We start from the raw sequence: 14,808 nt of genomic DNA on the forward strand, positions 1-14,808 counted from the left end.
CCACGGTGTAGATTGGATAGATTTTGTAAAAGATAGCATTACTTTAAAAGAAACATACAATTTGACAAGCGATTACATTTTACTTTCATTTTATTGCGGTATTTTTCATCACACTCATTGTTTTCTAACTGTCACTAAATTGTTCATTTTCTTAGTCTGTTACATTGGGAGAGCTATTTACTGTTTATAAAGCAATATGCACTTACAGGTTTGGGAGATGGTTTGGGCTCTGAGGGTCGCATGTGCAAGTGGGTCATCATTGCTTGAAGACGTTCGCGTTCTTTAGAAAGCTGTTAAGAAAGAGTGAGATCAGAAGCATTTTAGAAATGACTGATACAGCTATTTTATTGCAGTGATACATCTTATCATTGAGCTTGCCTCAGAATAATGATTCCTGCATATAAAAGTCTGTGTCAGGAGGAACTTATCTGGGAGAAACCGCAACTTTAGCTATGGAGGGGAAAAACTTTTATAGCTTTTCTTATGTTAAAAGGTCAGAGAAAACAAATAACACTTCATCTTTTTGTCAATAAGAGAATTGAGGTCACAGTTGCCTCGACAGTAACAAGTTACTGAAACCATAAATTAGAAGGCCCATGGTGTCTCTTTAAAGTCCTGTGGACACTGTTAGCAATGGACTAGTGCCAACAGCTGTGAAGGGGTGAAGGGTTCTCAAAGCGAAGTGCCTGCCAGGATTGTCTACACACTTCATGCATTCCCACTGAGGTCCAGTTAGTGCCCCCTGCAATCTGCCATCATCAATCTAATTCAATAGAGTGACAGAGACCAGGCAGTGTGAAACGCTGAACTCTGCCACGGAGTCGGCATCTACACTTGCACTGGGTCTCATTACAACTGACGGACCTTACTTTTCCATCAGTCAGACACGGCAGAAGGAAAAAAAAAAGAGGCATAATTGGTCACACTGAAGACTGTATCATCAGCTGAACTCTTAGGTTTTAGTCTACCTTTTATAAATGGTAAACAGGTTTATAAAAAGCTTTTTAAACTATAACAGTGATGGTGCGTTTTGTATTCTTGATTATTTTACAAGTCAAAACAAAATATTTTTAGTAGCTCTCTGAGAAAAAAGCAATGACATGATGAATCTGAAATAAGATGTAATAAAATATGAAGAAAAATCGTATATTTAAATGAAACAAAGTATTAGTTTTATTGAAAAAGATAATCTTTAAGATGAAATGTTAGAGGAAGCCTTAAAGGCTTAGTAAAACATAGCAAGAGTCAGACTTTGGGTGACATAATTGATTTCTGATCAGTTCTATGAATTCTATTTACTTCTGGCCAAATTTTGTTTCAACATTAATAGAGTTTTTTTTTTTTAACTTAAAACAGCAGCATTTGATACAGCACATATATTACCATTTGTGATTTAAATTATTTGCCTTTAGTTAAAGAAAAGTATAAATAATTTTTACAAGTTCTTTAATTAAAAATAGACTAGAAAAAAGAAGACTCTTTCAGGGTGTTATATTACAAGCATGATATTGTAAAGACTGGCTATTTGCTATAATATAAAATCTTATGGAAAAAATCAAGGTTAGCTCATGCAAAACCTGTGTCTGTAATAAAATCATATCTAATTGGGAGTTTTGTCTAACCTACATTGGAAAAAACTTAGATCTGACTACTTTGGGATATTCAAATGCATATTATATGGTCTAAAAGTTATCAAAATATAAGTGATAAGTATATTAAACTATAGCAGTCCTTCCTGGGTTATCAATGTATCTCCATTAGTTATTATATAACTAAGACAATAAGATGCAGCCTGAAAGACCCAGAATATGCTCAGTACTCAATGTAACACACCAGACATCTGAGAAGAGTCCATTAAGTAAGCATTTAACAAACCTGTATTTCTAATTGTTGCACCACCTGCATTTGCACTCGACACTGAGCGGTGCTTCGGTCATCCAATGCATGTTCATTGTTAAGGTGCCTAAACAAATAGAAGACACAAAACAGAATGTAAAGTGATGTCAATATCAGTGGCATATGCTACATTTAAAAAGCACTACACTGAAGTCATATGTTCCTGTGCACTGGGAAAACAGCAAGCCTTGAAACCATATAGAAAAAAGTTAAAGCTGCTTACGTGTTGTGTGAAAATTATTTATGTAATGTAAAGAGACTCTTCAAATGGCAGAAAATGTCACTGTCTCTAAGCTTATCTGTTATTATAAAAAGTATTTCCCTAGACCATTTACGGAGTTATAGTAGAAGTATTATTACTTATGCCATTTTTTTAAAAAAAGAACAGCTTACAAATATATGAACCAAAAGCAATTTTGAAGAGAACAAAGGCAACTTTCTATTCCATTTCTGTTAAAACAGTTTGTTGTTTCTATGATGTATTTTAGTGAGCAATGTCTTATTTCATTGGGATGTGGTATGCATTAGGTAAAGATGGCAAATTATCATCCCATGGAAACATCAATATTTATGAAGAATGATGATTTGCTGATAGTAATGAAGAAACTTCATTGAAGATTCTGATCAGAATAATAAGACTGACATTTCACGTCTAGTGTCCTAACTAGGAGACATTTATCCTAATCTTATTTTTTAAATGGTGAAAAATAAATAATTTCAATGATCTTACTCTAATCTTGAATATGTATTAGTCTACCATTATTATTTCTATATAATGTTTAAAGAGATCTCTTTAATGAGTGGTATGTTAATACACCATAAGTAATTTAGTAAAGCAGCATCTCCAATGAACATAAAAACATTTAGTAATATATACTCTGTAATTTGTAATATATAATGTCTTTGATGCCTCCCAAAATTAAAGGAGATAATTTTCAAGTAATTCAACATCCTTTGGTGTATCTATTTTACCAGTGGGCAAACTAAGGCAGCAATTTCAGAGATGTTCTCATCAATGCATGTAAGTGAAATGGCATATTGAAAAAAAAATTCACAAAATTAAATAAGAATTTATATATTTACCCATGTGGGCTCAAGTACCATTTAGAATGATATAATAGTCTAAAAAGGTTGTAATAGCCCCGGGTATACTGAATTCAACAAAAATATTTTTGTATCCATTCAAATTATTTACTTATATTTCTTGAAATTCATAATGAAGCAGAAAAAATTTAGACACATATATGTAAAACATATGAAGGGTAATTAAAGTCATGTTGCTGAGAAAAACTAATTTTATTATAAACAAGAAGGTTTATTTGTTTATAGATCTACGTTCAACCATCAGAAACCTTTCTTTTGCCTATACCTTGATAAATTAAACCAGTTTGTTTTAATACTGCCTAATTGATCATAACAATGAAGCCTCCATGTATCTACCTTGTCACATTGTAAGTCTTGGTTCAAGAGAAACTGGACTAAAATAGAGAAGTGGATACTGTTAAGCTAAAGGAGTGTGGCTGGGATGCAGGGGAGCCACCTCCACTATACCTGTCTGCTCTCTAAGCTCAGCTCAGGTTTGTTCTGCTGTGAACCTAACTGTGGAGAGGACTGACATTCACTCACCCTCTCTGGAAAGGAGGTATGGAATGTGAGAATAAACCAGAGGTTAGTTAACAGAAAGTGTCACCAATTCCTAAGTAACAAGACAACATTTAAAAATTGTTTTTCAGGGTTTTTTCCCCAAAATTTAAATGAACAGTAAGACAATTTTCTACCAGCATAATACAGTTGTGTGTTATATTCTTAATGCTTCATATTGCTGTGTTTCTGTAAGATTTTTTTTCACCATGAACTCTTGGGGAGCACAAATATGTTTATTTCATATCAGAAAAAATGAGGCATATTTTCAAAAATGCTTCAGTTATACACTGTGATTAGGGTGTAAATGGAGGAAGCAAGATAAGTAGACTATGCGGGTTTGCAATAAAAGGCGTAGTCAGTGTAACTTGTTTTTCGTGTGAAATCACTTTTTAAAATGATTTTTTATACTTGTTTACTGCTTAGTGATAATCATGATCTTATATTTAAAGAACTAAAAAAAGTACAAAATGTTTGCATTATATACTTGGGTCTTAGAGACCTATTCAATTTATCTATGCAGCTTTTATTAGAATAGAGACTGTAGACTACAATAATAGTCAATGAGGTTTTGTCTTGATTGAATTTTTCAGTGGAACACAAAAGAACCTTGCCATTAAAATAGTCCTTTATTCTCCTGTATGAAGGCGAAAGGTTTTTAAAGTGTTGTGATGTTCAGTAATGAGCCTCTATCTAAATTATCATTGGTGACAAACTCACAAAGCACTTTTCGAGGACACATAGTTATGAAATGCCAGAGCTGCCACTTTCTTTCCTGTAATTATAGGCTAGCTTGCAGCCCTTCAATGATCATTTATAGAACAGCCTCCAGTGGATTACTGAGAACTTGAAAAACACATACATACCTCTGCCACATCTCCCTTCTCCTTTCCTCGCTATTGTTTACCAGTGATATGTAAAAGAATAGTGCCTATTCATTCCCTCTACTTAATTATGCCAATCAAAGTACAGAAATAGTGTCAGATATAAATACAATGCAATAAGACTAAGTAAATAGGCTAAGTATTAACATTAAATTATGAATTTATGTATTTATGACTATTTTGTGCCCAAATTATTCTCTTTTATGTTTTTATAACTATCTCAGGTACTACACATTACTGTTCAAAAATTCTCTATGATTTATAAATCAAGAATGAGATAATACTGAAAAATGAGAGGATTGGTGGATTTTCTCAGTCAGTGCCTAATTGCTGTTTCAAAATGCATATGCAAAGGGACATTTCATTAATCATTTAATCATGTCCCTTGCAGGAAGTTGGAACTAATGTTGCAAATACCCTTTTCATATGAATGCTCCATAATACTATCTTATGCATTTGATATATTGCCTATGTCATAAATTATGGCTGCTTCAAAAGGACCAAGTGGGGTTGTTATCCCTGAAGATGCTTGTTACAAAACCTTTATTAAGTTTCTTTTTTTACTTATTGGTAGTTCTATTTCACAGCTTCATACTAGCCAACAATAATACTCTTTCTGATGGCAAAGGTCTGTAAATTACCCATGCAATCACTAACACCATTTCACAGGCCTGTTCTACTTCTACTGGTCTGCTAACAAGGCGATTACACACAAATTACTGAATGCCTATGAAATATTTAAATGCATTCTACTCTACTATGCATTAATAAGAGCAAAGCAAGCTCTGGAATTCTGGTTAGCTGCAGTCCCTAATGTCCCCTAATGAGCCTCTTACCGAGACTGCAGTTCAAACAGAGAGGTGAAGAAAAAAATGCAAAGGGTGCCTTCAGAAAGGCAGCACTGAACAAACATTGTGTGAGCCAGTTCTAATTTATGGGTCACTTTATAGGTATATTGATTTTTGTTTTCAAAATGGAATAAATGATGTGGTCGACTGACGTTCTTTCAAAACTGCATTGAATCTGTGTGCTAGGTAGATAGTATAAACTAGAAAAAACATAAATAAGCAGTCAAATTCTTTCTAAAAACAATTAAGCAAGCACTTCAGGAAGACAAAAAGTAGGAGCGGATCCTTCCAGTGTATTTAATGCATAATTCTCTTTAATGAAGCTTTTATAGATTATGAATGTATGTGGTAACTTCAATTATATACACTCCAGATTAGTGATTCAATTTTAACCTTTAGATTTTTCAAATTCATTTAAAGTTGTAGCATTTTATAAGCTAAAAAGGGATCAGATTTAAATCCAAGTATGTCAAAGACTGTTTTAACAAAATGTTTCACTTGCATATCACTGGTGTTTGATTTATTTTGCATCAAGCTTTTTATGTTTAAACACTGACAGGAGTTTAAATACAAAATGTTAGCTGTCACTATTCATTTAGTTGATTATGTGAGATGCCTTAGTTTTGAGAGATGGGGGCACTGTCACCAAAAGAAACAACATTCTGACAAGTTCAAAGAATGCCTTCTTGAGGTCATAATTTTGTAGCCATGCTGCCTAGTCAAAGACAAAGAAATAGACAATACACATTAAGTAAGAGCATAATTTTTAGAGTAGTCAGCTGCAATAAAACAGATAACAATTTTCTATTATAAACTACTCTGTTTCCATTATGTTTTCTATTGCTCTTCATATAGTATCAAGCCTTAAAAATTTGGTCTGTAATAAATTTAACTCATTTACACCCTTCGACTAATTAATCCTTAACACGTTAATATCCGTATAGACACTAGCCATTCTGCCTTTCTTAAAGGAGAGTATTTCCACCTTTGTATCTCAGACCATGTTTTGTGTGCTGGCATCTGTGCATGCAGGTTCAAGAACACTTGTCTGCTAAATGGAATGTTATACTGTAAACCTTTTGGCTTAAGCTCTAAAAGTCAATCCATCTATATTCAAGCTGACTTAGTTCCAATGGAATGATAATTAATTTTGCAGACAAACTACTCTAAAGTTTTGTCAGATGTTATTACACTTTGACATTTATAAGACAGTAATGAAGAACTAGTATTAAATGCTTTCAGTGATCTAGTGAGATCCTCAATTAGTGGTCAGGAAAAATGGTTAGCTTCTGTTAACACCTACTTTATAGTAAAACTCAAAAATTTTCCTAAACACGTTTTTATCTTGGACTTCCTTCTTCATCTTTTGTTTTCTGTTTTCATCTCACTGTTATAAACAACTACTTCTTAGTCTTAATTTTTTTATCCAATTGAAAAGAGTGCCTCAAAGAGTATATAAGAATTAAAGAATATGTAAGAATACGAATATATATACAATACATAAATATATAAAATACATAAATATATATAATATATAGGTAAATATATATGTGTTATACATATGCAACTGTTCTATAATGGCTTTTCATTTGGTGTGAGGTAAAAAAAGAACGATTCCTCTAGTTTGTTTTGGGATGTAATGTGAAAAAAGAATTTGGGACTCAATATATTTTTTACTATTCTTTGTAATTTAATATATATCAGCTAAATAGTAAAAATGAATTGTTTCCTTTTATTTCAAACCAAGGGATAAGTTATCTGATGCCAATTTAAACTTGAAGCTGTAAAATGTATTTCTAGTGCATTTTAGAAGTAAAAATGCCACAATAATATTTTTCTAAAATACTTTCATAATGAACACTGGATATAAAATTTAGGAAGAATGGATACACAAAAAAGTGAGAACTAAAAACTTTTTACAGCTTTTTAATTTATCTATAGTTTTCCTCCCCAAACCCTCAATTTTCTCCATTATTACAAAGGAAAAGCAAAGTCCTCTGAGAAAAATCTGTGTAAGTGGTGATGCTTTCCTTCTTCATTTTCACTCCCCACACAGATGCCAAATAAACTTTTTTGAATAACTGAAGTTAATTCATTTAATGAGATATTTTATTTCTTTTCAAATTTCTAACACAGTTTAAAGACAAACAATGTCCCTATGAAAAGTATATCTAATTGATATTTCACTTCAGTTCAGTATACTTATATTAGCTCTATTAACAGAATATATCACAGATCTTTGAATTAGTGAATCTAAAGCATATCAAAACAAAAATGGACTAAAAAAAGCCTTAAAACCTCCTGTCATTAGTTCTGTCATCCCTATAAAGTTAATGGGTTGGAAAAATGGTCAGTCTGTGGAACCAAAGTTGATATTTAATTGAAAGGAAATGCTTTTCTAATTGTAATTTCTTTTTTTTTCTTTAAACACTGGCATGAATATGAAAGAAGACTATGGATGGTAAAATAAGGGTTCATATTTATCTGCTTGTTAGTAATAAAAACATAAATATTTGAGATAAATTAAAATGCTCCTTTCGATTTGCTATAAACATTTCATACTAAAGGAAAATATGTATTTTTTCCCTAAAGATTTATTTTGAATTTTGTCAGAACAATTTGGAGCAATAAAATGCATTGTGAATAGGTTAGTCCTATGGCATAATTTACCACTCTAAAAAAAAAACAGTTTAACAATAGCCCTCTATATAATTTCAGTGGCAAGGAATAATATATTGATAAGGACTAATGTATTAACATGAAGAAATGGGAAATCATTTGTTAAAATAATATTCCTATGTTCTTTCTTTGCTTTAACTTTTTTTTTTTAAGAGAAGAAAACTTCAGCAAATCTACCTAACGTTTTTTAATGGTCTCTTTGCGTATAATCAGTTTCATACCCAAAGAAATGGTAGCTCACAACTGTTTTGATACAAGAGAAGTGCAAATTTTCATTTAAGGCCATTTACAAAGCGCCATAGTGGTATATGAATCAAAGTTTCTCTTAATTAGTTAGAAATGATAAAAGGTTAAAAAAATCTTTGTGGAAGTCTTACTGTAATTCATTTATAAAGTTATTGTGATGCCAAGTACTTGTGCCTGGTTGTTAAGGTGCTTTTGCTCTATACCCTGTAGTCAGTCTTCCATTTGTAAACACATCTTTTTGATGTTTCTGCCAACATCCTGGCAACAAAGCAGTGCAATTTCAAATGAGCTAATTAACTTAATTGTTGATGAAGCATGAAACAGTTCACTCACCCTGTTAGCTGCACCATGACAACATAAGAGTCTCAGCCTGTGAAGTTACTCATCTCCATAAGCCTATCTGTAGTTCTCTGTTTAAATCTCTTATATACCAGAATTGTGTATGGAAAACATTTCATGAAAGATGAATGTTTTCCTTAAAAAAGAACCCCTTAAGAATTTTTTAAACAAAATATTGTATTAAAAATTAAGAATATACACAGTTTTGGTTTTAAGCTAGGGAAGCCAGGTAATCTGTTATACAAACATATCGCCATGTGTTTTTCTTCATATTTCTAAGGGCAAAAAGTAATAATGAAAATGAAATGTAGGTATTTCTTTAAATTTTAGCCAGAATAAACTTTCATTTTTAATTCTTGTAGTTAAACATATATACTACATATCACTATTTTTAAAAATATATAAATCCTGTAATTAAAAAACAAACCTTCAAAATGTTTACTGAAATACATATTATGATGACTCACATATTATTAATTAGAAACTTAAAACTTAAAAGAATTCTATTTTATAAATAATTGTTATGTCTCGAATTATTAATGACATATTATTGTAGACTAATATTTTTCATTCATTCAAAAATCTTTACTAAGTGATTTGTAATATATCTTCATAAAAAGATGAGGCCTGACCTTGCTAATCCACTTACAACCCACAGAAATCTTCAAGTATGTCTTATTATGGACTTTTACTTTGCTCCTTCATCTTTTGTTTATTTATAATGTGCCTAAAACTCCCATATAATCCAGCCCCCCAGCCAAAAAAAAAGTGAAAAACGTACTTTAAAAACTGTCCAAAATCTTCACAAATGCTTTCACAGCCTGGCCATTTGCAAACTCCATGGCCATAGAGAGTGTGAGAGGCCCCAGTCTCCTCATGTGACGAGCTGTAGCAAAAGAACACAACGTCAGATTCATCTCAAAAAGCTATAATTGTTGCAGGCTGCTAGCGCCTGTCAGGTTACGATCAGTGACAAACAGGTCAAAACAGGTCAATTCAGCTCAGAGCAGTCAGAAAAATTTAATCGTTCTATTGAATAGTTCAACTGCCAAGGCTAGATGATGTTCCAATTAGAGGAGAAATAGAGACAAAGATGACTGTTAATAAAGGATGAAAAACTAAGAGGACTGTATAATATCATATGCTAATCCTGCCATATGACCTTAATGTAACATTTTACCTCTAAATAAAAAATATATATTCATATGTGGTCAAGTGAAAAAAACCCTTTATTTTTAAGAAAATAATACGACAGTTATCATAAGATTTTTGAAATGCTCTTTTTAAAGAAGATATGGACTTCTAGGATCATTTAAATTGTTTAATATTTATGTATAAACCATATATATTTCTACTAGTTCCACTCGATTTAGAAATTCTACTTTGGAACAGTATTCATTAGCTATATCTTTATATAATTATTGAAGACTTTTGATAAGTGAATGTTAGATGGAGAGATCCCAAAGAAATCAACCAACTTTTGGGATATATAATCATCAAATTAATCACAATTAAAACAACAGCATGAAGGCATTCAGGAGCATACCACTTTATACTAATATAAAACCTAACCAGAAAAATTTTCCATGATACACAAATGAAGGCCAGAAACATCACAGAATTATAGCATTTTATTTTCAACTGTACAATAATTAAATATGTTTATTTGAAAAATATTTTTGTTTATGACGAAGAATTTGTTATGGCAAGGAACATATTCATCATATTACCTAACATAATACTATCAATCCACTACACTTACGTATGAAGTTTGGCGCTATATACATAAGCCTAAACCATTATGTTAAGAATCCTACACTTATTTCATCTTTTCAAAACAGATTTTTTTCACACTTAGCAATATTTTAGCTTATGAACTATATGCAATTTACTTTAAAGGACTTGATTAGAGAGCAATATGCCTAAATAAATGGAACTAAAGGACAAATGTACATGAACGCTCCTTTTACAATTTTTATACAACTAAAATAAAACAGTAAGTTAAAAATTACCTAACATAACATATTTAATATTAATAACAAATCAAATAATATTTCTTTGAATTTTTAGTTGAATTTAATCATAAAATTACCAACATAAGTTTATTTTAATGTACTTACAAATTTCATCATGCCACAATGAAAAAGGCAAACCAGATTTTCCATCCTAATTTATTATGCTTGTGTTTATACATTTATCTCTTCTAGGATTTCCAAGTCATACATTTGAAATATATAAGAGGTATATGCATGCATCTTTAATTATTTGAAATTAAAGAACTGATTTTTAGCTTGAAAAATATTCTCAGCAATCAGGTTAATCATAATATCTTAGTCATAAAAATATATCGATACAATCATTCCATAGGCACTCATGGAAAAATAAATTTCTTCAGGCAAACTCCCCAACTATATCCATCCAACTTTTGGTATTTGAACTGCTTTTTGATAATAAAAAGGATATAATAAGATAAATAATCTCAAGATTTCTAATTTGTTGTTCTATACATTTTGTCCTTATTTCAAGTACAAATTGTTCTTTTTTCTTTTCTCAATGGTGAAAATAAAATCTGATGATAAATATAGAATAAAGCTCATGAGATTTACCTGTCTCGTCTTGCATTTAAAACTGAAGACTGTCCATTCACTATGGAATGATGAGTTATTGGTGGTGATGCTTTGGAAGTGGTGGAGGAGGTAGTCGAGGAGGAATTGTTAGTAGTGAGGTCTAGCCCTCCATGTTTAATGCCATTGTCTTCCATACTGTGAACTCCAGTCACTTCTTTCCATAACTGCTGAATCTCAGCAGGACTTAAGCCAGCTATAAAGTGAAAGAAAGCTTCACTAATATAGCAAGGTAAAGTTTATATAATGAGCTTTGTGTTATTAATAGATTAATACCAACAACAACAGTGATGTTACCTGCATTAATTAATATACAACAAAAAACCACTTTTACACCATCAGCACCAAAGCTTTTGTCTCGAAAAAAAATCATTTATTTTCTAAAGAGTATCAATTTGGGAACAGTATGGGAAATACTGCCATATGAAATTATTGAGAATAATATCAAGCATTAAAAAAAAATCCCTTGATGTTCCATTTAAAAACTGAACTAGGATGAGGAGTGGTGGCTTATGCCTGTAATCCCAGCATTCTGGGAGGCTGTCACAGGTGGATCACTTGAGGCCAGGAGTTCAAGAACAGCCTGCCTGGCCAACATGCTGAAATTCTGTCTCTACTAAAAATACAAAAATTAGCTGGGTGTGGTGGGGCATGCCTTAATCCCAGCTACTCAGGAGGTTGAAGTGGGAGGATCACTTTAACCTGGGAGGCAGAGGTTGCAGTGAGCTGAGATTGCACCACTGCACTCCAGCATGGGTGACAGAGTGAGACACTGTCTCAAAATAAATAAATAAATAAATAAAAATAAAAATTGAACTACTCAACTTTTAAGAGTAGCTTTTACTTATTGCTAGTAGTAAGGTGTTCTTTATTTTTTAATCAGTGAGGAACTGAAAGAGAAATAGATTTCAGAATAACATCAAAAGAAATAAATGAAAAAAAGGGGAAAATAAAAATGTCAGGGAAAAACAGTTAACACTCAATTCAGAAGAAAAAAGACTTGACAATTATCTGGTTATTTTGATATTTCTCAGAGGGGCAAACTAAATAACTAAATTTAATTTTGTTGTCTTAAATAAACCAATATGCTTACTTAACTGGATCAACTAAGCAGATAATATCTAAACTTTTCTTTCATTTATGGCTGATAGAGTAAATCAGCTACTCATTTTAAACAATTCCCTGGTTCAGACTATGCAAATTTACTTGATTTATACAACAATAAACATTAAAAAGCTAATATAATCCTTTTGTTTTTGACACTAATTTTGAAATAAAGTATTGAGAGACTATTGCTTACAGTATTTGACTTACAAAATAATACTGTGTCTGTTTTTTTTTTTTTTTTTGAGACAGAGTTTTGCTCTGTCACCCAGGCTGGAGTGCAGTGGTATGATCTCAACTCACTGCACCCTCTCCCTCCCGGATTCAAACAATTCTCCTGCCTCAGCCTCCTGAGTAGCTGAGATTACAGGTGCACCACCACGCCCGGCTACTTTTTGTATTTTTAGTAGAGACGGGGTTTCATCATGTTGGCCAGGCTGGTCTTGAACTCCTGACGTCGCGATCCACCCACCTTGGCCTCCCAAAGTGTCGGGATTACAGGTGTGAGCCACTGCACCCAGCTTATCTTTGTATATTTTTTATATGCCTTATGCTTTTTAATCCTCAGTACAAACTAATGTAGTTGGTATTGTTAGTTTAACCAATTTATGAAAAAGGAAAGAAAGAAAGACAGAAGTTCAAAAATATGTCCAAGATCACATAGCTTCTACATGGTAAATGTGATTTAAATCCAGGCAGTCTGGCTTTAGTACCTCTGCTCTTAAAATACTATATTAAGAAAATGTTAAAACTACTGAATAAATATGTTCAGGAAAAAAATGAAGAGAGTATTTACTATATTCTGGTGTTTCACTAAGTGCTTGACATTTATAAACTCAGTTAACCTCACTTGAGGTTAGAACTCATTATATTTTACAAGAAGGCTCAGAAAGATTAAATATGTTGCCCCAGATCACTCAATTTATGATCAGTGGGCAGAATTCAAACTCAATGCTCTGTAGAGCTCCAAAATCTATGTTCTTAATCACTATATGCATCTATAACATCTAATATAAAGAAGAAAGTGCAACTCAAACAACCTCTCCCAACCTAACACACATCTACGTTAGATACTATAGTGATGTAAGAGATGCGTCAGGTGAGGCAGGTTGGAAGAGGCAGGGGAGATGGGGCAAGATAACAGAATATGATGATGAGAAGAGTGAACCCTCTCACACCAATCCCTGCAAATGGACAAATCCCTGATCTATGTATTACTGTATCTTAAGTATTGGCAATTACCCAATAGCAACAGAAGAATTCTCACTGTTCCAAACATAACTTCTGGTCACATTATTTATCACAGTGGTAACCTTAAAATGCTTTGCCTATCACAATTTCCTACAGGTAGTTTCACTGAAAGCTATCATTTCAGTGATTCTGGCTCCCTGAGATTTTAAGACAAGGCCTGAGCCTTAAAAAAAAGAGCAAAAACAACAGCAAAAACCAAAACAACAACAACAAAACCAGGATAATTTGGGTTTCCAAAGTTACTACAGTTTTTTTCCATAAAAAAGAAAGTGGCTTTATAAAGAAAGGTTTCTCTTTTACATAGGAAACAAGTTTTTACATAAAGATCTGTAATTATTGCTTTAACACAGAATTCTGAAACTTTTCTGACTGTAACGTTTTGATTATCTGTTGGTGCATGTTAGGTGTCCCAACAGGAAAACTTCATCAGCAAATCCTTTTTCATGATAGCATCAACATGTCTTTTGCAGTAGAACTTTTACCATCTTACCAGCTGTCTCTCTGCTCTATTGCCAACTCTTGCCTGGAACACAGCTACAGCCTTCCAACTGTCTTCCTGCTATTACCTTGCCCTGAATATACGAATTTGCTCTTCATGGATTAGCCAAATATTCTCTCTATGAATGTAAATTAGGTCATGTCACTTCCCAGGCAAGGCTTCCAAAGGCTTTCAAGAATACTTAGAAGAAAACAACAACAACAACAACAAAAACAACAACCCTTACTATGGCCTATGGGGCACTGCATTTATTATCTGGCTCTTGCCTGTCTCTCTGACCTCATCTACTGCTCCCTCTTCACATTTCATTCTGTTGTACTAGTCTTCTGCTGCTTCTCAAGTATATCAAACATTTGCTTCCTTTCCAACCTCTGCTCTGGCTATTCTCACAACCTATTATTGCAGGTCTTCCCTTCCTCCTTCCCTTCACTTAGATGGTTCAAAGTTCACCTCCTGTTAAGTTTCCAACCACACTATCAACCCCTGCCCCTCCCCACCCTCCCGACTAGCAATCCTTAACTCATCTTACTTTATTTTTCTTTAGATCATTTATCAGTTTCTGAAACCATTTTATCTATCTACTATCAATCAATCAATCAATCAATCAATTTATCCTCTATCTATCTATCTATATATATATCTATCTATATATCTATCTATCTAGTCTATCTCTTGTTATTATGTCTCCCTCTAATACAATCAAAGTTTTATAAGAGTGGGAATTTCTTATTTTACTGGTGTATCTCCACTGCCTTGAACTGTGCCTGGTATGTGCTCAATAAATACTTGTTGATTTC

General features: G+C 32.6%; 1 protein-coding gene across 11 annotated transcripts in view; it reads right to left on the bottom strand.

Moving 5' to 3' along the window:
• Positions 1–14,808, bottom strand: part of FOXP2 (forkhead box P2) — a 583,344-nt gene that overhangs the window by 40,066 nt on the left and 528,470 nt on the right. For all 11 annotated transcript variants that reach the window (XM_064374262.1, XM_064374250.1, XM_064374240.1 and 8 more), the window contains 4 exons: positions 11,140–11,353; positions 9,315–9,419; positions 1,876–1,963; positions 207–290 (listed from right to left, as the gene is read on the bottom strand). In XM_064374262.1, the coding sequence (XP_064230332.1) occupies positions 207–290; positions 1,876–1,963; positions 9,315–9,419; positions 11,140–11,353 (491 nt within the window). The remainder of the gene's footprint in view (positions 1–206; positions 291–1,875; positions 1,964–9,314; positions 9,420–11,139; positions 11,354–14,808) is intronic.

Source organism: Aotus nancymaae, unplaced genomic scaffold (genome assembly GCF_030222135.1).
Source record: "Aotus nancymaae isolate 86718 unplaced genomic scaffold, 86718_ANA_hifiasm-v0.15.2.pri h1tg000002l, whole genome shotgun sequence".
NCBI classification, from domain to species: Eukaryota; Metazoa; Chordata; class Mammalia; order Primates; family Aotidae; genus Aotus; species Aotus nancymaae.